The sequence below is a fragment of the Lepidochelys kempii genome, chromosome 5 (assembly GCF_965140285.1).
Source record: "Lepidochelys kempii isolate rLepKem1 chromosome 5, rLepKem1.hap1, whole genome shotgun sequence".
In the NCBI taxonomy this organism is placed as follows: domain Eukaryota; kingdom Metazoa; phylum Chordata; order Testudines; family Cheloniidae; genus Lepidochelys; species Lepidochelys kempii.
In genome coordinates, this window is record NC_136384.1 from 95,744,640 (window position 1) to 95,771,807 (window position 27,168).

Here is a 27,168-nt window from a genome sequence, read left to right on the forward strand (position 1 = left end):
TTTATTAATGTTCTATTACAAGGGATAATCAATGAGGTGGAAAAATTTTCAGATGTACAAAATCATTTAGCTTAATCAAAACTAGAAACTTTGAGGAACTTCAGAATGACTTGAGAAAGTTGGGTGAATGGCTAGAACAATGGCAGATGAAAGTAACTAACTACTCAGGAAAGAAATGTAGCTCAACAAAAATCTCTTCTCAATGTTCAGCAGTAGCAGTAAAAAAAGCAAACAAAACATTATCATTCACAAGGAATGGGATGTAAAATGAACATAAAGTATTACAGTGCCATTAAATAAATCAATGGTATGCCTTTACACTTGGCACACTGTGTTCAGTTCTAGTTTCTCTTTCTCAAAAAGAAACAGACATAGTGAAAATGACAAAAGTCTTGAAACTTTTGTATTGGTGACTGTTTTCACAGAGGAAGCCTCTGAATGTGCTCCCCTTGTCAATTAAAAACATTCTTTTAAAATATTTAACACTATTATAAGTGCTGGAGGTGAAGCCGGGTTTGGGAGAGGAGGCTGACAGCTCGCAACCCCCCCGTGCAATAACTGAACGACCCCCCCGAGGGGTCACGACCCCCAGTTTGAGAACCCCTTATTTGAAAAGACTGGGACTGTTGAGTTTAGGGAGATGACAATAAGAGAGGATATGTTACACATGTATACAAAATAATAATATACAGAATAATGAATTCTGAAGAAACACAAAAAGGTAAATAAACCTATTTATTCTCTCATGACAACAACAAGGGGACATTCAACGAAACGAAAGGCAGCAAATTTAAAACTAATAGAAAATATCTTTCACACAATCATAGAATCACAGAACCTGAGAGGTCATCTAGACCAGTCCCCTGCACTCATGGCAGGACTAAGTATTGTCTACACAATCCCTCAGAAGTGTTTGTCTAACCTGCTGTTAAAAATCTCCAATAATGGAGATTCCACAACCTCCCTAGGCAATTTATTCCAGTGCTTAACCACCCTGACAGTTAGGAAGTTTTTCTTAATGTCCAACCCTAAACCTCCTTTGCTGCAATTTAAGCCCATTGCTTCTTGTACTATCCTCGGAGGTTAAGAAAAACAGTTTTTCTTCATCCTCCTCGTAACAACCTTTTACATACTTGAAAAAATTGTTATGTCGCCTCTCAGTCTTCTCTTTTCCACACTGACAAACCCGACAAACCCAATTTTTTCCATGTATAATTACCCTATGTAACTTACTGTCACTAGATGTCACTGATGGAAGAGCTTAGTATTCATAAAAGGACATTTGTACGGATAATGAGGAAAAATTAACTGTTACATTAGACAGGAGTTTTAAAAAACTTAGAATGGAAATACACCATCATACTTCAAGGCAAAAGCCAATCTTTAATTGATGGATGTCAGGTATTTTTTTTCCTTTTGAGCAACTTCCTTTGAGGCATCTGGTTCTGGCCACTGCCAGGAAAAGGTTACTTAAAAAGATGGACCTCCAGCTTGATCCAGTGTGGCATTTCCTATGTTGTGTATGAGGAATGGTGATTTAACAATTTTATATTCAATTGTATTTTTTCTTCCATAATCATTAAGTATAAACTCTACATTTAACCATAGTAACTACTAAAAGTAGAACAGTAAGATATGGTTTCTATTCATTTATAGCCAGTTTCTGATACTCTTATTTAAGTAAAACCTTACTCTGCAAGCAATTCTTTGAAATTAGTAGGACTACTCACAGAGGCTACATTATCACTATATGATCTGCCACGTGCTAGGGGCAATACATTATTATGTTGGTCCTAGAGCAATACATAAGAAAACGTGACTCCAGGTCTTCTGCTGCTTTGCAAAGGGAGTAAACTGCACAGTGCCCAACATGTCAGCACAACTATACCACCACATACTATGAGAGGAACAGAAAAAAGGCTGCACCCACTCCCCACCCACCTCTGTAGGGGACAGGGGGAGAATGTAGTGATTCTGTGGAGCCTGCTTCTCCTCAAGTGCTGCTACCTGTGAGGCAAGTAGGAAGTGCCTTAAGCCTCCTACCAATCTTGCACTGCCATGCAAGGTAGGCTACAATTTAGTTTACAGTAAGGTACTATTCAGTGGAAGTAAGGGTACCAGAATCAGGCCCTCCGATTTCTGGTAACTAAACAGTATCGCATATGAAATATTAAGACAATCTTTGTGTGAGAAATGAAAAGTCAAAATTTCCTGAGACGCTCAAGAAATTATGTACAATTCAAATGCTATGGGTTTGAGTTTTAAAAATCTACCTGATGAAAAGTGATAGGAATCCATTTTTCCTTGCCTTCTTCAGCTACCTCTAAAGTATATTTGCTTCTGTTTGTGATCATAAAAAAGGGGGTGAAAGTGACGATTCTTGTAATATTAAAACTGCTGTTATCTATGGTAACACCAACCTGTGAATGAAGGAAATTGTTGAAAATTTGTTAGTCTCACTTAATTTTTTATATTTTATAACATATAGAAGTTTGATAGACACATATTGTACTCACTTGGTACTCCTTTTTGTGACTCTTACATTTAACAGAACCATGACTACCAACAGTATCAAGAGAAAACTGATCAGACAGTTCACTGTCAGTCACCATAAGCTGCACCTATAAAAAGTAAATTCATTTTTGTTAGAGTATGAAAACTAATGGAAAACATTTAAAATAGCCAAATCGACAAACAACCCGTCTTCTGATCCTCTCTGTTATCCTTGCCTTCTTTCTACCATCATTTCTTTTAAACACACACACACACTCATTCTTGTGCTATCTATTTTATTAATAATATTAATAATATTAATAAAGGACTGAAGGTCAAAAATCCATTACAATCTACATACCACACAGACTATGCTGACAGCTTGTGCCTCACGCTCTCAAAGAAACTGCGGAATCACCTGATCAAGATCCTCTACAGCAAACAGGGAAAGATTAAGAATGAGCTCTCAAAAATGGATACTCTCATAAAGAACCAACCTTCCACACAAACTTCCTCGTGGCTGGATTTTACTAAAACTAGACAAGCCATTTACAACGCACACTTTGCTTCTCTACAAAAGAAAAAAGACACTAAACTTTCTAAACTACTACATGCTACAAGGGGCCACAGCAATGGTTCCCTCACCCCACCTAGCAATATTGTTAACCTATCCAACTATACTCTCAGCCCAGCAGAAGCAGCTGTTCTATCTCGGGGCCTCTCCTTCTGCCCCTCCACCCCCACGAACATGATACAGTTCTGTGGTGACCTAGAATCCTATTTTCGACGTCTCCGTCTCAAGGAATATTTCCAAAATACCTCTGAACAACATACTAATCCACAGAGGTCTCCCTGCCAACACTACAGAAAGAGGGATTCTAGATGGACTCCTCCTGAAGGTCGAAACAGCAGACTGGACTTCTACATAGAGTGCTTCCGCCGACGTGCACGGGCTGAAATTGTGGAAAAGCAGCATCACTTGCCCCATAACCTCAGCCATGCGGAACGCAATGCCATCCACAGCCTCAGAAACAACTCTGACATCATAATCAAAAAGGCTGACAAAGGAGGTGCTGTTGTCATCATGAATAGGTCGGAATATGAACAAGAGGCTGCTCGGCAGCTCTCCAACACGAGTTTCTACAAGCCATTACCCTATGATCCCACTGAGAGTTACCAAAAGCAACTACAGCATTTGCTCAAGAAACTTCCTGAAAAAGCACAAGATCAAATCCGCACAGACACACCCCTGGAACCCCGACCTGGGATATTCTATCTACTACCCAAGATCCATAAACCTGGAAATCCTGGGCGCCCCATCATCTCAGGCATTGGCACCCTGACAGCAGGATTGTCTGGCTATGTAGACTCCCTCCTCAGGCCCTACGCTACCAGCACTCCCAGCTACCTTCGAGACACCACTGACTTCCTGAGGAAACTTCAATCCATCGGTGATCTTCCTGATAACACCATCCTGGCTACTATGGATGTAGAAGCCCTCTACACCAACATTCCACACAAAGATGGACTACAAGCCGTCAAGAACACTATCCCCGATAATGTCACGGCTAACCTGGTGGCTGAACTTTGTGACTTTGTCCTTACCCATAACTATTTCACATTTGGGGACAATGTATACCTTCAGATCAGCGGCACTGCTATGGGTACCCGCATGGCCCCACAGTATGCCAACATTTTTATGGCTGATTTAGAACAACGCTTCCTCAGCTCTCGTCCCCTAAAGCCCCTACTCTACTTGCGCTATATTGATGACATCTTCATCATCTGGACCCATGGAAAAGAAGCCCTTGAGGAATTCCACCATGATTTCAACAATTTCCATCCCACCACCAACCTCAGCCTGGTCCAGTCCACACAAGAGATCCACTTCCTGGACACTACAGTGCTAATAAACAATGGCCACATAAACACCACCCTATACCGTAAACCTACTGACCGCTATTCCTACCTGCATGCCTCCAGCTTTCACCCTGACCACACCACACGATCCATCGTCTACAGCCAAGCTCTGCGATACAACCGCATTTGCTCCAACCCCTCAGACAGAGACAAACACCTACAAGATCTCTGTCAAGCTTTCTTACAACTACAATACCCACCTGCAGAAGTAAAGAAACAGATTGATAGAGCCAGAAGAGTTCCCAGAAGTTACCTACTACAGGACAGGCCTAACAAAGAAAATAACAGAACGCCACTAGCCGTCACCTTCAGCCCCCAACTAAAACCCCTCCAACGCATTATTAAGGATCTACAACCTATCCTGAAGGATGACCCAACACTCTCACAAGTCTTGGGAGACAGGCCAGTCCTTGCCTACAGACAGCCCCGCAACCTGAAGCAAATACTCACCAACAACCACATACCACACAACAGAACCACTAACCCAGGAACTTATCCTTGCAACAAAGCCCGTTGCCAATTGTGCCCACATATCTATTCAGGGGACACCATCACAGGGCCTAATAACATCAGCCACACTATCAGAGGCTCGTTCACCTGCACATCCACCAATGTGATCTATGCCATCATGTGCCAGCAATGCCCCTCTGCCATGTACATTGGTCAAACTGGACAGTCTCTACGTAAAAGAATAAATGGACACAAATCAGATGTCAAGAATTATAACATTCATAAACCAGTCGGAGAACACTTCAATCTCTCTGGTCACGCAATCACAGACATGAAGGTCGCTATCTTAAAACAAAAAAACTTCAAATCCAGACTCCAGCGAGAAACTGCTGAATTGGAATTCATTTGCAAATTGGATACTATTAATTTAGGCTTAAATAGAGACTGGGAGTGGCTAAGTCATTATGCAAGGTAGCCTGTTTCCTCTTGTTTTTTCCTACCCCCCCCCCCCAGATGTTCTGGTTTAACTTGGATTTAAACCTGGAGAATGGTCAGTTTAGATGAGCTATTACCAGCAGGAGAGTGAGTTTGTGTGTGTATGGGGGTGGGGGGGATGTGAGAAAACCTTGATCTATGCAGGAAATAGCCCGACTTGATTATGTAAAGAGTTGTCACTTTGGATGGGCTAGCACCAACAGGAGAGTAAATTTGTGTGGGGGGGTGGAGGGTGAGAAAACCTGGATTTGTGCTGGAAATGGCCCACCTGTTGATCACTTTAGATAAGCTATTACCAGCAGGACAGTGGGGTGGGAGGAGGTATTGTTTCATGATTTCTGTGTGTATATAAAGTCTGCTGCAGTTTCCACGGTAAACATCTGATGAAGTGAGCTGTAGCTCACGAAAGCTCATGCTCAAATAAATTGGTTAGTCTCTAAGGTGCCACAAGTACTCCTTTTCTTTTTGCGAATACAGACTAACACGGCTGTTCCTCTGAAACCTGTCATTAATAATATGGTTGTCTCAACAAGGTGATTTAAAGGTGATTAAAATTCTTATTTAACTATTACAACATTAACCAGTAAATTGCAGCTTTATGTGAACTTATCACCAGCTTACTCCCACTGTAACAACCACTACTAAAAATACGCTAACCTTTTAAGCAACATCATTATGCCACTTTACTTTAAGCATTTGCTAAAGCTTTGCCCTGAGTAGGGATATGCCCTGATTTGGGGTCTGAAAGGTTAAGTAAAACTCATTTTAACGATTTCCCATATTCCCCTTTCCTCTGACTATACATGTTAAAACTGTTTGATAGTTCTTAGTATTAAACGTGATGTTAACTGTCTTTTTATTTTGGCGAAAAAGAAAGAGTCAGTTTAAATGGTCTTGAGTAGTAGTTTAGACCCATCTTATTTCTTTAAAAAACTCTAAAAGCACAAAGGGAGAAAGAAAAAAAAAATAGTAAAACCAGAAAATGTCTTCTATCTCCCATACTTCCTCACTTTCAACCTAGTTCCTGGGAAATTACATTCATACACCATTATCTTAACAGGCATTCCAAGACACAAACTTCTACTAGGATCAGACTGCTTGCTTTTTGGTCACAGGCTCATACCAGTGTTGTAAAAGGCAGATTTGTCTTGGGTGACTAAGTCGGATAGAAGGAGAAAGAGGAAGACAAAAAAAGGAGAAATAAGGAGAGACAAAGGCAAAAACTACAGATTAACATCAAAGGTTTTGCTGAGCATTTAGTTGAGGCAGATGGAAGTGGTAATGCAATGTGGTTCTCTTTTTCTCTCTGGCCTGTTCTAATCATGGCCTAATCATTTTAATGGTGCGTTCCATGCTTAAGCAAGTTGCTAAGTAATCCCTCCAAAAAAAAAAAAAAAAAACAAAACCCAACATCCAAAAAAATGGTGTCAATCTCATCCCATTATCACCATGCAATAAAAACACATTTCCTACCATTTCTAGAATCCATTAATTCCTTGTTACACCCATCTTTGACCTCACTAGTAGCCTTAGAAGCCTAAGCACAGTTTTTCAGTTTGCACATATTTAGTTTGTACCAGTGTCTTGCTTTCCAACTTTTGTTTCTTTTTCAACCAAGTTGATACAGGCTGAGCTGTTTTTTTAATCATCTTTCACCCACTCTGGACCATTTAGAATCTAGACCTTTACACAGCATGTCTTATCTTCAGTTAGACCTGGATCTCCAAGGAGATCTGCGTGGGGAAATGATTGTGCTCATAGAGATCAGCTTGTTGGATGAGGGCCTTAAGACTAAAAGTTGTTTGGGGCAGAGACCATGCCTTTCTATATGTTTGCATATACAGCACTGAGCACAATGGGACTCCTTATTTCTGATTCGGGCATCTGGGCACTCCCATTATTAAAGTAATAAATACCATTTACCAATGGTTGCTTTCTTAATTTAATATCCAAGAGACACAGTTAGGGACAAATCATATAAAGTACTGATCTCCTTCAGTTTTCATTGTCAGTGGAAATTGCAAGTGCTCAAGGTGAGATCTGGCTCCTATGTCCTATTGCAAGAATACAGAAATACCTGCAGTATCACCTGTACCATGATGGAAATTGTTGGTGAACGTGCCCTTTTTTTTTTTTTTTTTAAATGGTGACCATTGTAATACATCACACCTTAAAGGATTTTTCAGTTCTTATTTTACTGCTTCATTTACAAGCCAAAAATAGGTAAATTTCTCACCTCTTTAAGAAATCTCATAAAATGCTGTATTAAAAAAACCTTGGTGCACAAATTTACTAATTTCATGCTATCTAGTAAATACAATAAACTTTACTGATACATTTACAGCTGCCAGTTTTCAAAGTTCTGAAAAACTTTCAATTGGTAAAGGAAGGATGACAGCTAATTTTACTTAGCTGTCAGTTTATTAATAATATTCACTTACAGTACCTTGTTATTTTGGAAGAAATTTTTTGGCTGGAAAGAAAAAAGAAGTGGCTTTTTGTAATCAGGAGGATGCTTGCGGTGAATGCCATCAGCTTTGTATTGCAACATTCGGCCAGTTTTGTTTACCATCCAATACGGACTGTGAATTGCTATGATCATTTGTCCAGTTGTATAGGTCACATGAACAGCAATATCTAGTTCAGTCTTATCCATTTCAGTGATACAAGAGAATGTGATGAAGCCAATTTCTTGCTGATTAGTTCTTATATGGTACTCGCTTTTCCAATTTTGATCAAGATAATTAAGTAACTGCAATTCCAGCATGGTTTGATCCAATACTGCATTATGAATCTGAGTTGAACATCCATCCTCTAGAGTGTCCCATTTGTTACCATTTCCCTTGGAAAAAAAAATTTTTTTTACATTCACATGGGACAAGATATACAGTTGTAACATCATCTTGGTTTAACTTTATGCGCCTTTTAAAAACGTTTATTATTTTAGATGTACAGAATAGACAAAATTTTAAAAAGCATGTACGTATGTCACTTAATTACTAAGTTTTGTGCCATAAACAATCCTTTAATCTTATTACTGTACCCTCTCTGTCCTCTCTTCCCTCAATTCTCTCCATATTGTTTTCTTTGACTTGATTATATAATTTTTTGGGGGGCAGGGAATGTCTCTTATTTGTTTATGAAATCCTTAGCACATTTTTAGTCACTCAACAGTAATAAATGATAATTTAATAAATTAATAAATGATTATGAAAAACTTATTAAACAGTATTTTGAGATTTAGCATCTTTTACTGAAATCACTGGAAAAAAACTCTAGTAGTCATCACTCAATTACACATTTTTTAAATTATAGTGAACTTCATTTTGGATTAACTTTTATTTGTATTCATATGAAAATCCCATACGTTTGATATGAAATTAAAAAATAATCATCACTGATTGACCTCATATATATATCAAGCAACTCTAGAAATACAGTGGATACTTGAACACAATTGTTAAAATCCTTTGGTGATGACATAAAATTGCCCCTTACTACCAGCCAACTTCTGTCTTCAAGGTATTAGTTGAACCACTGGACAGTAATTCAAGGAAGACCAGCAACATACCTTAGTTATTCAAAACAGCAATTTGTGATAAACTGTATCAAAAGTTACTGAGGGTTCTAGCATGGCCAAAATCATTTGGAACTAAAAACAGTACATCACTCACCACCATGACACGCATCTCAAATCTGAAAGAAGACTGGAACCCACACTGGAAGCTATAATTTATCTGTTTAATTACCAAGTGCACTTGGTATTGAAAAGCCATATATAGCACATTCCATGCCTTCCCCCAAAGAGGAAAATTTCACATTAGTCTAAGAAGCACTTCTGTGTCAAAAGATTGTTTCGCTTGAAGAAGGGGAAAACCTCTGCATTTTTAACAATCATTATGTAAATAATATCTGTCAATAACCAATCTATAACCATCCCACTTTTTTTAAACGAAGATGAAAAAGGGTGAATTAAGTACCCATTAATACAATGACTTTCAATGGGATTTGGGCTCCTAAATCAATGTTAAAATATTTTACCCATTATCTATAGGGAATCTAAAATCATTGCAGAGTTCAACTGAAGGACCTGTTATCAGCCTGAGGTAGGCAAAAGTAATTTTTTTAACTGCATCTGTTTCTGGAAGTTGTTTTATTTAATGACAAATGTGGAAAACAGTCTATCTGTTGCTCTTATTTGTATTAGAAGTAATAGTCTCTATTTGAGAGAGTCACTTGGGTGAGTTTTAACAACACAGCTCAGAACAGGACTTGTTTATTATTTGTATGTCTGTTTGCTGAATATAAAGAGCACTTACATCAAAATGGATGTTTATTTTTGGTGTCTCCCTTCTAAATTTCCATTGCCCTTCTTTTGGTAATATACTAGGACACAGACTTATTGATGCCACTGTTTCTTGAGGCAGTCACAGTCCACATGAAAAAGGATCCTGCACATTTACGCTGCAGAGAGTTACTAGGATCCAGTTCTACTTGACAGTCAAAAATGGAGTCTCATATGGCAAAGTTAATATGTACTGTACTAAACTTACCTATAGTGGAAGTGTTGAAGTTTCTCTTTGCCTACATTTCATATATTTGATGTATTTATAATTCAGGATAGCATCTTTCATACTATGGTATCTGTTTCTCCTCCAATAGACCAAACATCACTCCTATAACATCTATAGTTGTGTTTAACTGATAATGCAGCAGAAACATTTCTGTGCTTATTTAGGCCTGCCCGTAAAAGAATGTTTACTCTCAACCAAATTACATAGCATATACTGGAACAATACAAAAATAATAACTGTGAAGATTACCTGTAGAGAATAAGTAATTGGATAAGGAAGAAGATTGTGGAGGAGGAGAGAGGGCCATAAATGAATAACATATGGTAAATCCCATCGATCTTCTGCACATACTGAAGATGTCAAGGTATCTTTTACTGGCACAACATTAATGATAAGTGAATGATTAGTTGATTTTATGGACTGGCATTTCCTCTGTATTAAGTTGCCAAAATTTTTCATAATTTCATCAAAGCTAATTCCTTCACACATTTCATATTCTCCACCAATTCCAGTTTCATCAGTTACTGGTTGCAAACAAAGTAGTGATCTGCAGATGAAAACATTTTTAAACACGTCTGATAACATCTAATCTCTCAGTAACAAACTTCTAAAAATAGAAATTTTAGTAACAAAATTCAAACATATATTTACCTAATTTGTTGGTTTCAAACAACTGTTTCTCAATATAAAATTAAAACAGAACATAGCTATTAAAAGAGGAAGCAAAAAAAATGCTTCTAACCAAAGGGTTCTTTGAGTGGTATGTGCACCCCTTTTCAGAACTTACTGGAAAGCAGTGACTACTGGAGACACATAAGGGACTTTGAAACCTTTCTGTGTATTAGGAAGAGTAGGAGCCAAGATTCCTGTTTTTTTCTGTTGTGGGGTGTCAAGCTAATACAAATCTCAGATACTGCCCTTCTTTGAGGCGCATAAAATATGAGGGATAATGACAGATATCTTGCTTTTTTAAGTACAGCACCAATTTAATCTAATTTGCTTCCTGGATTCAGCCACTGTATTAGAGTACACATGTATCCAGCTGATTAAACCTATTAGTAGTATGCTCCTACAGCCAGACTGACGAAACTACCTGTGCAATGAATCTGATGTTACTAACACCACTAAATCGTTTTGAAAAAAATAGTAAAACCAGAAATATAATTTAACTACAGTATTTATAATAAAATGTAGCAAAAAATGTTTAACAAAAGTGACAATGGGAGGGGCAGAAGTAATTTCAATCTTTGCGCCCCTAATCATTCAATCAAGTGTAGAGACTGCTCTTTATTGGATGACCATAATCATTTCCTGCAGCACTTGGGCTGGAATTTTCAAAGGAGTCAATGGGAATCCGGTGCCCACTACCCTAAACTCCTTTAAAAATCTCAGACTTGGAGCAGCTCAAAGTCTCCCTGCCCAATATTTATCCTATTTAACTTTGAGGCCCTGAGAAAATCTTAGTATGACATGGTATGGCTGCTTCTACATCAACAGTTCTAAAAACTTTCAATAATGAAAAGAACAATTCTGGAAAACTTGCTTAATTTTCAATCAAAAAAATACGTATAACTTGTCTTTGTATTTACTAGATTAGCCATCATTACTTATACAATATATTCTGTATTAAAAGAAGAATGTAAATAATCACCTGTAAGAGGTCAGTGGTATGTTAAATTCATTTATTGGTGAAGCAGTTCCTAGACATGTTCCATCTTCAAAAAGACTCAGTGGAATTGAAAAATGATTTCTTATCTGTGAAAAATAAAAGTCTGCATAAATTACATTAATAAAAGCCTTAAAGATCTAAAATATTTCAATTATGGTAAAGTGCAGAATGAGAAATTCCTTATAACCAATCCTGCAGATTTCCAGTAACCACCCCAAACACATGAAGGAATCTGTTATCTACTGTCAGGTCCTCAGATACTACAGAATATGCTCTGAGGAGAAAGACCAGGACGGTGTGGCCAACCTGAGCCTGAGAAGGAGCCAGAATTTACAAATATACATTGCCAAAGATCCACAGTAATACGTCAGCAGCCCCCCATCAACTCCACCCCCTGCTCCCAGTGCCTCCCACCCACTGGCAGCCCTGACGACCTGTGCCTCCCCCTCCCTCCTGATGAGCTGTTTTGTAGTGTGCAGGAGGCTCTGGGGGGCGGGGGATGGAGGAGCGAGAGCATGGCAGGCTCAGGGAAGGGGGTGAGAAGGGGTGAAATGGGGGCAGGGTCTGTGGCAAAGCCAGGGGTTGAGCAGTGACCACCCCCCGGCACATTGGAAAGTTGGTGCCTGTAGCTCCAGCCCCGGAGCCAGTGCCTATACGAGGAGCTGCATATTAACTTCTGAAGAGCCGCATGTGGCTCCGGAGCCACAAGTTGGCCACCCCTGGTCCAGGATATACATTTTAACACACTCAGCAGTGCTTTCATGAAACAAGGACACTCCACCAGAGAAGCAGATCACATCATGGAATGGGCAACCCAAATACCTCAAGAGAACCTGCTTCAATACAAATATAAAACCCCCTCCAACCGCACACCCCTAAGTTGTCACCTACCACCTCACACTGGAACCCATATGGGGTATCATCAAACTACAACCCATACTTAATGGGGACCCCATCCTGAAAGAAATCTTACTTGAACCACCTCTTCTGGCCTTCAAACAATCCCCCAAACTCTTCAAGCTCATCATCAGAAGCAAGCTCTCCACAGATCAGGACACACTAACACAAAGCAGCATCACACCATGGCAAACAACAGACGCAAAACATGTAGCCATATCTCCACTGCTACAATGATCAATACCTCCCACAACACACGTTTCAAGATCCATGCGTCCTACACATGCCTATCACATGTGCTGTACTTCATCCAGTGCATTTCATGCCTCAACAACTACATGGGTGAAAACAGAACATCACTACACTCTCAAATGAACTCACACAGAAACATGATAAAAGACAAAAACACCATATCACCCTTGAGTGAATGCTTTTCAAAATACTATCTCACTTTTCACAATCACTATATCTGACCTATCTATCCTCATCGTCACAGGAAACCTGCACAATAATTTCAAAAGATGACCCAGGGAGCCTAAATTCATAACTTTGCTAAACACTAAATATCACTGACTGAATAGACACACTGGATTTATAACATAATACAGTAACTCTGTTGATTAAGCGAAATGATGTTAAGCAAATCCAATTTCCCCATAAGAATTCATGTAAATGGGCGGGAGAGGGGTTAGGTTCCAGGGAATTATTTTTTTGACACACACACTCTAAGTTTTAAATAAACAATTTAATACTGTACACAACAATGATGATTGTGAAGCTTGGTTGAGGTGGTGAAGTCAGAGGGTGGAAGAGGGTGGATATTTCCCAGGGAATGCCTTACTGTTAAATGATGAACTAGCACTCATCTGAGCCCTCAAGGGTTAACACATTGCTAATGTAGCCTCACACTCTACAAGGCAGCACAAATGGAGGGAGAAGAGACAGCATGGCAGAGACACACACGCCAAACAACGTTATAAGGGAGCATTGTGCTACTTTAAACAAGCACGTTCTCTAATTGATCAGCAACATAACTGAACAATGTTAACTGGGATGATGTTAAGTGAGGAGTTACTATACAATAATCTATAACCCGCTAACAATGTCCCTCCCCCACCCCCCAGCTGACTTCCCCCACTTCCTTCGTCCCCTATGACTGGAAGGGTTTTAACGGGCCACTTTACCTTTAACGGTCCCTTGAAATATGTGTTAACTACTCGTGTTAAAGGATATATTCCTCCATGTATTTAGCAGTGGCACTCTGATTATGCTTCCCAGACCTGAAGAAGAGGTGTCTGTAAGCTCGAAAGCTTGTCTCTTTCACCAACAGAAGTGGGTCCAATAAAAGATACTACCTTAACCACCTTGTTCCTGTACATATGGCATCCTATGTCATGTGTTTTAAAGAACTGACTCATATTTAGACAAATATTTTAGCCTAAAACCATCCTACCATGAGTGAGAATGAAGTAGAATTAGACTTCAGCTGTAAGCTCCTTTTCAAGAAAATAAACTTAAAAGAAGTTAGCTTTCGAGGAAAGGCAAGTATACCTCTATAATAAACGATACCTTTCAAAAGATCTTCCTTGTATCAAAACATGAAGTTAACTGTTTGCAGGTCAAGAAACTTACAGAAGACAGTACTACAAAATTATAGCAACTGTTTAAAAAAAAAGTTCTTCAGCCATCACATCTGTTATAATCAAAACTGCACACGATTAATGTTGCTCATGTACACACACTTTTTTATGTCTTAGTGTGATTCAGTCTTGGCAACAAACAGGTAATGAATATTGCTAAATCAGTTTAGTTTGTTTAAAAAAATCCTTTTTTAATCTTCTTAATAATGTTTCTGCTTGGGAGAGATGTCTGATACTATTTAGGTGCCCTGAAATATGTAGACGTGTATACAAATTGATTATTAAGATAATAATATAAAAAGCATGAAATTAAAAAAAACTGAATTTTCTGCAAGGAAATGTGAAAGTATTCACTTTTCTATCAGATATTGATTCTGATTTGTTTTGGCAATGCCTTCATTTGATATATTTCATAAAATCATCAACTGTAGAAGTTACACAATAAACCCATGTATCTGAGATTAGACTAAGCAAACAGACTCTGCATCCTCTTATAGAGAATTCTGATATATGAAGTATCAATCAAGTATTTATCTGATTACTCCTTTTTTATGAATAACCTCCTCTCCAGTGTGAAACATCTGTGCTGTGCTTCTCTTACAAATGTGGAAATACTGGTGGCAGCTTAGCTTTTTCTACTGGATAACAACCTATCCCACAGTGAGACACTATGGACGAGTAAGCAGTAAGGAAAAATTAGCTCAGCAGATGGTATCATTCAAGGGACACAGCTCTGGAAATCTGGTCCCTTAAGGGATAAAAAAAGTGAAATGATTTTGCTTACTGCCATCTCAAAATCAGCTTTAGAACTATGATTGCAATGGACAAAGTAGGAGCCCTAAACAGCCAATTTATTTACAGCTCTAGAGGCCAAGATTCTGCTTCAGAAGGCAGAAAGGGAATGGCTAAATCCCAGAGATTAGTGGAGATAGCTGAACCACCTCTGGTATTTGCAGGTAGAGATGCAATGCAAATACCTCAGAGATGGATCAAGATCCAGAAAAGTCTTCTGGGGGACTTGGTAGCAAAGTTTACCTGTTTCAAGATTGAAGACAATAGGGAGACTACAGAATTATCTGTAGAAGACAAGGATGGACGTGGGCTTTCCAGCTTGGACACTGAAGTCTTCCTCCTCTATTACTGAACAGTCAGTTGAGATCAGCTCTGAGGAAGCAAAGGTCTTAGCAATAGGAAAACGGTTTGATTTCTTGTCCTTGGAGGATTGATACTTGCTTGGAGATGTCTATCCAGACCCTGCACATTGCATCTGACAGCTTGGATGCTGGCTGACTACAGAAAAGCTGATTGGCTCTGGTTCAAGACTTCTTTCTCCAAAACAGAAAATCTGAGAACAGACAGATATTTAAAGCCAAATGGAAAAGATTTTCTATTTGAGCAGCTCAGCATTAGCTTTCTCTGATAACTGCTCACATTCTAGGAAGGAGTGGGAGTCCCATGAAATGTAGACATAGGTGCTCTTGTATGTCAAGAGCCACAAAGCAGTCCATTGGATCCAAAGAGGAGATAACAGAAGCAAGGGAACTATACAGAATTTTGAAGCAACAGATGAAAGTGTTGAGATTACTATGAAGATCAAGGACAGGCCTCCAATCCCCTTTCTTCTTTGGCATTAAGTAGCAATATGATTGAAATCACCTATCCCTGAACTCTGGAGACCTTTCTCTTACTGTTCCCACTTGAATGAGGGCAATGTACCTCTTGCTTCAACAGTCTCATAAGAAGTGTCCCTGAAGAGGGACAGGAAAGGAGCTTGACTATTTTAAAACTATATGGGCCATCCCCTTGCTGATTAGTTTGAGGACCCTCAGTCCAAGCTTCTTTGAAATAAGAAAAGCAGTTGGAAAAAGGGGTGGTGGAGGAAAGTGGATCTGAAAGTGGTCCAGCTAGTGTCTTGATGTGTGTCAAAACCTTTTCTTACCTGATGCCTCAGACTGTGGGGCAGCTGGGGAAGAGGCAGATCACCACCTCTGGTGAAAGTACCTCCTCAAGAGTTCTGAAGACCATTGCTGTGGATAGGACTGAGTTTGTGGTCTCTGTCTATAAAATGGTTGTGTTGGATACTTCCTCTTTTGGGGTTGGGACGTACACACCCAAAGATCTTAGGAATGTTCTTGAGCCCTTTAGATTATGGAGTGCTTCATCCATACCTCACAGGAGAGCTTATTGCCCTCAAGTGGGAGGTCCCTCAAGGCTTACCTGAGAATTCCAATGCCTGCAACCAGGAAGATCTCTTCAACATGGTGGTGACTATTGTTCTGGCTGCTGGGTCAGGCGCATTGAGGGCTGCTTCAAGGGCCAGTCATGAGGGATTTTAATTACTTATGCTAGTCTTTCAGGACTCTATGCAGATGGAAAGTCTGTCCCAAAGCAGAAAGCTGTATTTTGAGAGTAATGCCCAATAATTTGCTGGTCTGAGAGCTTGCTGAAGAGATGTCTTCCTCCCAAAGACGTCTAATTTCTTTGGGTCTTTCTCCAAAGGAGTGTATGTGGGCTGACCTCGCTGATTTGATTTTTCTTGACCTGACTCCACCACAAGACCATTAGAGGTAGTATACTGGTAAATATATTCAAACCATTTAGCAGTCACGTGTACTGATTGACTGCTTTCAGAGGCTGCTGTCATTGAGACAGGCAATGCCAAATCATTTTGGCCAGTCTGAGCAGCCCATCATTAAAGGCCATTAACATTAGCCAGTTGCCCCATAAAGGAAGACTAGAGAATATCCAGAAGCTTATACAGGTGTTTTCTCCTGTATAAATTCCCAGTGGAATGTCCAGAATCTCCATAATTCTTTTCAATAAGTCCTGGAAGACTTTCAGCTCATCCATAGAAGCTGTGAATGGGGGGGGGGGGTGGAGGGGAGAGACGGACCCTAACAGCTTTACCTGGAAAAAGCAATAAGATGGCCAGAGGCTGATAAGGTTTGGGAGAATGGCCATTCCTACTCTATTCTTCCTTGCCCTTTACAAGTTGAAAATAGGACAGGAGAGAAGCCTGATACAAATGAGGCTGTATACTTGGCAAAGTGAATCTGTCTGTAAAGATCAAGGATTATGCCAATTGCTTGAGTATGGATTTACTTCCCAGGGGAATGAGCACAGATGCGATTGGTAGCAGTAGTTAGGATGACATTGGTGGATACTCAAAGGGTGCTCCCTATTCGTTCCCAATTTTTCTGGTACCCCTCAAGGATTCATCCCTCAATTCTCTGCCGAACTCTCACTGTGCCGCACACAGAGAAGAGGGGGCATGCTCAGGAGAGGAATCCCTGCTATGTGCCTCTGAGGTTGAGGGGCACTTCTGTTACACATGTCCTATGGGTTATTTGGTAACGACCTTCTGTAGCCTCTCGATGAGAAAGGTCTGTTCACACCAAGTAGTACATGGGTGCTGATACACACAGTCCTTGAGCCACTGGAGCGGCAGTCTCCATTGCTTCCGAAAAATGTAATTTGTGCTAAAGAGAGACATCTCAGGATAGAGACACTCAGCGGCATAATGCTCAGTGCCAGAGTATTCGGTGAGAGGTTGGCATTGGAGGCACTATGGTCTACGATATGGACAGAGACCATCGGTGCTGGGTTGAGTTTTAGTGTTGGACATCACTTTTAGGCTTCTATAGAAGTGAACATTAGGGGGAAATCCCTGTGATCCCTATTTGAAGAAGGAAATCAACATCTGCCTTGGTCCTGGAAGTGATGCTCCTTCTGGCCACTTGATGAGCACACCACCGAAATGGACAACGAGAGGGGCTTATGCAAAACGGCTCAGTAACTCAGCTTGGCATCTCAGCTCACCTGGGCACTGGATTAACCTGATATCTGGAGATTCTCTGAAAGTCTGCCAAGATCCAATGAGACTTGCATGGGCCTCTCTGGGAGAAAGTGTTTCAGTTTTGCACCTCTTGCCTTCTGGGTCCTCTTGTAAACAGAGCAGCATTCTGGAGCATGTCTGTCTTCCAGGCATAACAGACATCTGAAGTGCCTGTCATTCCTAGGCATCAGTACACTGCAGGAGAGGCAGAGTGAACACCAGCAATTTATGGTTGGCCGTTTCAGAACTGCTATATAGTGGTTGGGGAGAAGGGATAAGGCCCTTATACAGAGGTTATATAGGCAGGAAGAAAACATATCACAACTCTATTCTTAAGTCTATCACTTCTTTTAAACCAACAGGGGGTAGGGGAAGGAACAAAAAAAAAAACCCCAAAAAACCCTCATCTGGAGTACAATAACTAACAACTATTCTGAACTAATACAAATTATGCTCGCTAACTTGCTAAGAGCGAGGAACATGGATACTACAGGGTTCCACCTCGCAATCATAGGGGGCAAGAAGGAACTGAATGTGGTTTGCAGCCACGAGGCCCTTTATGTCCATGGCTACAGGAAACAAGAGGGCACTAAAGAAGCAGGTGCAGCTCAATGGACACTGCTATTCAAAAGAATACAATCTCATGCTTGTGAGAGCATGCTTACAAAGAGTGGGAAACTCGTGGACAGTCACTCAAAGAGCAGCCCTTTGTTTCCAACACCAAAGATTGAAAGGGCTACAGATATTTACAGTGAGGGATATGGCATCTTCAAAGATGAGAATGTTCAGAACATCTCAAGTCAGCTATTTGTCAATTAAGTCACAGATATGACCCTTCCTGTAGTCTGACCCAGTGAAGCTAGGAAGATTAAGAGGGCCTGAATGAGTCAGGATGTCAAAGAACAAAGTGAAAAAATAAATAAAATAAAGCTTATGCCTTCCTGTAAGTATTGGTGCATTGTGGGCTTTCCAGGACTAAAAATTCCCTGACTTTCTACAATTAAACCTGTGTCTCACTGCACAAAAACTGAAAGAAATTTAAATATGAAGTATGTCCTGTTGAATCTAAAGGATGCTTCCAGGAGATTGCTGATTACTTGGGAGCAAGTAATAAATAGGCATCAGGATTCCCTTTATTTTTAATAATTCCCAGTTCATAAAGCAAGCATTTTTTTGGGTTAGGGACACAAGATGATCAAGATGATATAATTTTAAAGGTAACACCACTGGACAGGTAGGTTCCATTTTGGATGAGGGGCCTGAATGCTGGTCTGTCAGATTGTACTACTCTAAGAAATTTGGCTACCTGGGGATTTTCTGCAAGTGAGCCTGAGGTCCCTGTGTAAAGCACACTACTATCTATGAGCAGATATTTTACAAACAGTGGTGCTGGGTTGGAGACCTCTGTTTCTGCCTTCTTGGAGAAAGTCCAAAATGATTGGAATTCCTAGTTTTATGGGATTTGCACTGTGCTCTTGGCACCAGCAAATGAATCTGGACATTATAATGGAGTATAAGAACATATCAGTGGCCATACTGGGTCAGACCAAAGGTCCATCTAGCCCAGGATCCTGTCTTCCGACAGTGGCCAATGACAGGTTCCCCAGAGGGAATGAACAGAACAGATAATCATCAAGTGATCCATACCCTGTCGCCCACTCCCAGCTTCTGGCAAACAGAGGTTAGGGACACCATCCCTGCCCATCCTGGCTAGAAGCCATAGATGGACCTATTCTCCATGAATTTATCTAGTTCTTTTTTGAACGCTGTTATAGTCTTGGCTGTCTCATCCTCTGGCAAGGAGTTCCACAGGTTGGCTGTGCGGCATGTGAAAAAAATACTTCCTTTTGTTCGTTTTAAACCTGCTGCCTATTAATTTCAGTTGGTGGCCCCTAGTTACTGTGTTATGAGAAGAAGTAAATAACACTTCCTTATTTACTTTCTCCACACCAGTCATAATTTTGTAGACCTCTATCATATCCCCCCCATGTCATCTCCTTTCCAAGCTGAAAAGTCCCAGTCTTATTAATCTCTGCTTTTAGTATCAGTACTGGCCAAAATGAAAGTAAAGGCCTTAAAGACTCTGGAGGGCTGGCCCAGATGTTCTAGTGCTTCTCTCTCAAAAGACAAACTGTTAGTTGAAATCATTTCAGATATAGATGAAGAAAAGGACTTCAAGAGAATTTCCAGTCTCCATGGAAACTGTAGTGGAGGCCCCTGGTTCAGCTCTATCAGGTCAGAAACCAAGGTGTTTCCTCAGCCAGTGTGGATGCCTGTTCTCACTTTGTTTGGACCACTTTCCCCACTAGTGGAAATACACAGAAAAGGTCCTGTGACCAACTGTGTGATAAGGCATCCGTCCCCTTGGATCTGGAGTCTGTCTTCGTGGTGAAGTATTTTGGCCTCTTTGCATTTGTATGATTTATGAAGAAGTCGCCTGAATGGACGCAGAAAGTCTGAACACTAAGATTGAAAACCTTCTGATTCAATCACCACTTGGAGTTACTGACTCTGTTTGCTGAGCCAGTCAGCTTTTTGTTTCAGATCCCCTTTTATGGGGATCGCTTGGAGGGAAAGAAACTGTTCCACTCACCTTCATTATTTCCATTATCTCTGCATGTAGCACTGGACTCCTTGTTCCCCCTTGGTTGTTTAAATATGTGACCACAGTTGTGTTGTCTGATTGAACCAGGACATAGTTCCACTCTATACCAGAATGGAACCTTCGCAGAGCCAGCTTGACCACTCTCTCAGCTCTATGGTGATTATGCCGTGAGCATTTTCCTCCAGGCTCCAGGGGCCCTGAGATGCTTGAGTCTCCAAGTGTGCTAGTCAGTTGTGAGAAAGAGAATCCTGAAGGCAGATGGGCATGACTTTGCAGACACTGTCATGGTCCAACCACCACTGTAGGGAGTGGAGTACTTGTGTTGGAATCTGTACTTAATCTGTCATGTATTCCAGGGAGCAGTTCCACATCTTTAGCATGAAGGCTTCTGATGTGTGATTGTGCTGATGCAATGATCTCTTTATATGACACCAGAAGGCCTAGCAGTTGAAGGCACAGTGGTATAGTAGGCCTCCTGCAGCTCCAGAGCAAGCTAAGATCCAAGATTTTTCTGAAATGTTTTTAGTGATGGATAGATCTTTGCTATCAACACATCTGTTTCTGCTCCCAGATGAATTATGTTGGTGGACGGAGTCAGGGAACTTTTCTTGAAATTGATAAAGCCATGCACCTGTAGGAGATCAATGTCCAGGACATGGCTCTGTGTGCTGCTGACTGTGATGGAGCTCTCATTGGAATGTGGCTCAGGAATGGGTACTGGCATGTTCCCTGTGACCAGAGTCTGGCAACTATCACCACCACCATCTTTGTAAACCTGGGGGCCGAGGACAGGCTGAACCAGACTGTTTGATACTGATGTTTCCTGCCATAGGCAAACCTCAGAAGCCTGCAGTGACACAGTCTGAAGAGAATACAGAAGTATGCATCTGCTAGATCCACTGAAGTCAGGAAGCACCCCAAGAAAAGGATGACACCATATAGGCCAGATTCCCCAAATGAAACTTCGTTTTATTCATCTATATGTTGAGCCTTTTGAAGTCAGCTGGGTGCAGGCTAGGCACAACTCATTGTCTGTCACTCCTGGGAAGACTACCTCACAAATGGAACACTGCTTGGATTTAACCTGGTGCTTTTTGACTGCTCTGCCCTACCTATATGGTGACAGAGGAGCCAGCAGGAAACAGCTTTGGCAGAGGATAAGATGCGTTAAACCACCGAAATGTTAATGACCCAAGGAGGAAGAGGAAGCCAGAAAGAAATAACTGCCTGCCACTGCTCAAAAACAGGGTAAAAATTAAACTAACAAATAAATGGGGGCAGGAGCAATCATACCATCAACTGACTGCTAATGCAGAGCAGAAGAACTGGCAGCAAGCAGGAGCAGAGGGGATATGGTCAGAGGGCACAGGGCCAAAACTTTGATCCACCTCCATGAGCTGCTCAGTGGAGGGGAGGGTCCCAGTTGTCCGGCATTGTGGGATACGCTGGACTGCAGAATACATTTAAGCTCTTTCAGACCATTCCTTAATGCCACAAGACTTAAGGTAAAACATTCCCAACTATGGAATAGGTTTCCATGACTAGTCCACAACTTGTTGGGGAATAGAGACTCACATTCACACATGGGGATGGGCAAACAGAACCCCATGTTCTTGTCCCCACAATATCTGAAACTGTGCTATAGCTGTTTCCCTGGTTGGTGTGAATGGGCTTTTTCTGTTGTGAAATGTATTATATAAAGCAAGTGCTGTACTAATGTACTAATCTCTCTAACGATTATCTGTAACAGTGCTAAGACAATTCCAGTCCACACTGGTAAGAGAATCTGTGCTAGAAAAGTTCTCTAAATAACTGTTCTTAAAACATGGTTGTAAACATGGGTGATGTGGAATTATAGTCAATAAAATCACCCAGATTAACAGTTTTATAAAAAGGTATTGGAAGAAAACTGTAGTACCTGTACAGGAGAACGTACAGTTATCATCTTACTCCCTTCTGCCGTATCAATTTGACAAACAATGGATCTTTCAACACCCGACTCCTCATGTCTTACTCTATAAAGACATCGACCCACTTTTGTCAACGGAATCTTGTCAGCAGTGGAGTGTTTATGAGGACCTCAAAGTTGAAAAAATACACAGTTATAAATTAATGAAACAATCAAAGCAGCATGTACATACATTTGAAAAACCAACAATTTATACAAAAAAAATCTGTGTTCAAGAATTTTTACTGTAACAATAAATCTGGAAACATGAAGAATATTCACCGGTTTACAAAATATAATATGGAATTATGCTATTTCTGATCTGAATGTCACTCTCTTAGAAGTAAAATTTCTCAGTAGTTTGGCTAATACTACAAAATTGTTTTTAGAAAGGATGAGTTAATCTCTAATATTTTTAATGTGTCTTTTACCACTACAAATCATCAACATTGTTTTGCAAAGACTGATAATTTACATTAAGTTTTGCATCTTTTAAAAAAAATGTTTATTGCTGTGGCGCAATAGCTTCACTCATTAATGTTTCACAGTAATAATGAAATAAGTGGTTGAAGGTACTCTGACAAACTAGTTTTGAAAAGTCCCAAATTCATAATTAATAAACTAGCATTATCAACGTTATTCAATTGCAAGCTATACAGTATTAAAATAGGTTCATTATTTTTTGAATTAATAAACCATGCTAATTTTATTTAAAATCTTTATTAAAAATCTCCTTTTCCAGGACCACAATACATAAATGCTTAAACTATCTAGAAACAGACTCAAATTTTGGTGGCACAATTTTGCACTCAAAGTTGTGTATGCAAATGAAGTCTGAACTACTTGTTTCTGGGCACAAAAATCAGAAACTGAGACAAGGCCTGTCCAAAAACTGGGGCCTACATTATTATGGCATAGAATAAACCAGCAGACCACAATAATTATGCTCAAATGTATCATATGTAAATTTGAAAAATATTTACATACACACAAAACAAATCTGATGTGACTCTAAAGTAAGATTTAAGATATTGCTATGTCACTGGAAAGCCAGAAATTGTTCCTTTCAAGTAATAAAAATCATATTAAACGCAAGCATTATCTTCTTCACTGGGAAGATGCACTACTGATGTATACAAAAGCAGAAGATTTATTATGCAACTTACTGAGCTGAATGTAAAACATTTTGCTGCTTAGGGTGGTCATTGCTGCGAACTGGTCACTCTCACTTTTAGTTCTGAGAAACTCCATGTTTAGACTTTCCCCATCTTTTAAATGAAATGTTTTTGCTCCAGACTCAACATTAAGGACTTTAAAGGAATCACTCGGTGAGACAGTGATGGGAAGTCCTAAGGAATTCATTATTACAAATGGTGCTTGATCTTTTTTGAAGATGTCTGAAGTTTTGCTAGCTGCTTCAGCAAATGCCTAAAGAACAAAATAAATTTGTTAAAATATATATTTAAAAACACAAATAACCCCAAGAGGTACTAAATACCAAAGTGTTATTTAAATCTAGATTACCTGTATAAAAAGTCATCTAAACTAACACTGAATTTCTTGACTGTGAAAAAGTCCCATTTAAACAGATAGGTGATATTTCTTACCATGCCCAGGTTACTCAACATTTGTAGTCCACATTTGGATAGTGTAATGTTCAGCTGGTCTTTCGAGGAGATGTTTATTACTGTTTTATATTCTGGTACCTTATAGCGTTCTTCTTCAGCATCTGATTCTAATGCTCCTTTAGCCTTCTTTTTCATCTAAAAAAGCCAAAAATGAATTTTACCAAAAAAGAAAAGGGGAAATTAATTGTCCAATGATTTTCTTTGTAGGAATAATCTCTGCATCAATCCGAGATATTTGGACTGCACTTCTCAGCCTGAAAATACTGATGACAGAATTCCCGCCACTGCTGGGGGTATGTCGGGGGCAGGAAGGAAAAGTAGCTGCACTTTGACTATTCAAAGCTGGGATATAGTCCCCTGAGAATAATAACCATCTGGTAAAAATCAGAGCAGCATCCAGAAGATGAAATAAGAATGAAAAGGCTGACACCAAGCCCCAGAGCTTTTATGGACTATTCTCTCTACTATTTATAGGAAGAGAGGTATTGCTCAAAGTCTCAGACTGGAAAGAGGTCAGGATCCACATTTGTTTTAGGTTTACCGCATTTTTTCTAATCTGAAAATTTAAATCCAACCTTCTCTATAAAAAGCTATTTTTAGTATAAAATATGATTAATTACTATCCCATAAATATAACCAATTATTAAGGGAACACACACAACTAACACAGCATTCCTTGAGCAGAGGGCAACTATCCTTAAAAAAAGCAGGCTGTAATTCAGCAGCACCCGAAAGCTGCACTCTATTGAAAAACTTACACCACTGACAAGGATTCTGATAGTTAAGGTTCTGATCGTTTCCATTCAAAATACCTGTTTCAAAATGTTAAAGTTCTATGATAGCTGAAACCTGGCATAATCAGACAGATTTTTCTTCCAGAGAGAGTAACTGTAACAGTGGTTCTTTGAGATGTAACGCAGATATGTATTCCACCTAGGCGTGTGCACATCTGGTGCGCTGGAGCAGGAGAATTTGCTTAGCAGTATGCATGGAGGCGTAACACTTGCACCTCATGGCCTCAGACCCTCACCATAGACCCTCCCTCAGTTCCCTTGCACCGAATGCCCAGAGATAGACTCCAACGCAGGGGGACAGAAGGTGGGTCGAGGAATACACATCTGCATCACATCTCGAAGAACCACAGTTAAAGAAGAAAAAAAAAAAGATTACTTACTGTGAGTAGATGCAGCTGTGTAAATCCATTTAGATGATTCACAAGCAGTACCCTTCCCTGCCCCCAGAGGAGGGGCTCAGAGTCTACCTAAACAAGGATTGCAGGACAACCCTTCTGAAAGTTGCATCCACCCTGGCAGATGCGGTGATGGCATAGCGGTTTGTAAATGTACCTATGGAAGACCACATGCCAGTCATACCAATGTTCAATATGGAAAAGTCACTGAGGAACGCTACTGACATTGCTTGCACTCTCGTCGAATGAGCTCACACCCACTTACTTATTTCATATGCAGTCTTGATACAGAATGGTATAAATCTAGAGATCATCCGTGAAGAGGTCACCTGACCCTTCATACAATCTGCATATGACACAAACAGGCAAGGCAAAGCACAGAACTGTTTAGTCCTGTCCAGACAGAAGGATAGACATCACCTGACATATAATTTATGGAGATGCTGCTCCTCCAGAGATGAATGCAGCTTAAAAGGAATACAGGTAAGTATACCATGTGGTTCAAATGAAACTGAGAAACTGCTTTAGACAAAAATTTTAGATATGGTCGTAAAGTCACCTTGTCTTTGGAGAATTGTGTATAAGGAGGCCCTGCCATCAGGGCCTGCTACTCTCACATACTCCTCATGGATGTCATCACTACCAGGAATGTAGTTTTCTGAGACAAAAACAGAAAGGGACAAGATGCTAAGAGCTAAAACTGAGGTCCTATCAGGCTGCTGGGACAGAGAAGGTTCCACAGATGAACTGGCTCTTGGACAGGAGGAGTAGACAAAGAAGCCCTTTTAAGTATCTTGTCACCATGGGACTGGAGAAGACTGATCTTCCCTGAATAGGGGGACGAAATGCAGATATCACTGCCGGATGCACTTTCAATGAACTAAGAACAAACTCCAGTGACTGAAGGTGCAGCAGGTACTCCAAGATGCCATGAATGGAAGCCAGCATCGGTTAAATTCTACGGGCTAATGACCATAGGAAAAGTCATTTCCATTTGCCCAACAAGCCATCCTGGTAGAGGGATTTCTAATGTTGAGTAGAACCTTCTAAACAGCCGCGGAACACCGCTCTTCCTCCTCATTCAGCCATGCAGCAGCCGTGCTGTGCTCTGGTTTCTGTGCCTTATCATGGCAGGACAGCTTGCATGCTCTAATGATCCCCAGAGTCTGTGTCGGCGGGGGGCTTTTTGCTCCTGATAAGTTCAACCATGCTGGATTGGTCTGTGGGGTAGGGGCCAGACAAAACAGACACCTTGGTCCTCCAGGTTCGGGGTTAGGCACAGGGCTAACAACCCTGTCCCGTAAAAAACAAAATAAGTTACAGAAACAGCGATGGAGAAATTGACCATTACCGTGTGTGATGGCCTTCAGGAGTCAATGACCCATATGACTGCCAGTGGTGAAAGCTAAAAGGAAGCCACTGGCATGAAGACTGAAGTGCTCAACACCAAGACAAAAACCAAACTTGGTTTTTTGAACATACGGACAATGTACGAAGCAGGGAAGCAGAGACGCCACAGCTTACACATCCTAGGTGTCAGTGAGAGCAGATGGATGCGATCAGGAAGATTAACAACAGCCTGGAGAGAAACTTTGCTGTTTTCTGGATGGGATGATGGACAACACCATGAGGTTGTTGCCATCCTTTTGAAGAAGGGAGTGGAGCATTCCCTCCTTGAATGGAAATCCATCAGTAGCAGACTTATGAGAGCCAGACTGAAAGGGAAACATAATAATATCACCCTGATTCAGTGTTATGCTCTGATAAATGACAGCGATGAGGAAGTAAAGGACAAATTCTACCTTACACTACAGGCGGAGTAAGA

General features: G+C 40.4%; 1 protein-coding gene across 5 annotated transcripts in view; it reads right to left on the reverse strand.

Annotated features, from left to right (window-relative positions):
* The window catches only part of VPS13A (vacuolar protein sorting 13 homolog A), a 262,972-nt gene that overhangs the window by 81,234 nt on the left and 154,570 nt on the right, over positions 1–27,168 (reverse strand). For 2 of the 5 annotated variants that reach the window (XM_073345105.2, XM_073345106.2), the window contains exons 43-50: positions 24,134–24,289; positions 23,693–23,954; positions 22,497–22,657; positions 11,584–11,687; positions 10,182–10,479; positions 7,805–8,200; positions 2,517–2,621; positions 2,274–2,420 (exon numbers count right to left, since the gene is read on the reverse strand). In XM_073345105.2, coding sequence (XP_073201206.2) covers positions 2,274–2,420; positions 2,517–2,621; positions 7,805–8,200; positions 10,182–10,479; positions 11,584–11,687; positions 22,497–22,657; positions 23,693–23,954; positions 24,134–24,289 — 1,629 coding nt within the window. Of the gene's footprint in view, positions 1–2,272; positions 2,421–2,516; positions 2,622–6,481; positions 6,515–7,804; positions 8,201–10,181; positions 10,480–11,583; positions 11,688–22,496; positions 22,658–23,692; positions 23,955–24,133; positions 24,290–27,168 lie in introns of all 5 variants that reach the window. The other 3 variants (XM_073345104.2, XM_073345107.2, XM_073345103.2) reach the window with 3 other exon arrangements.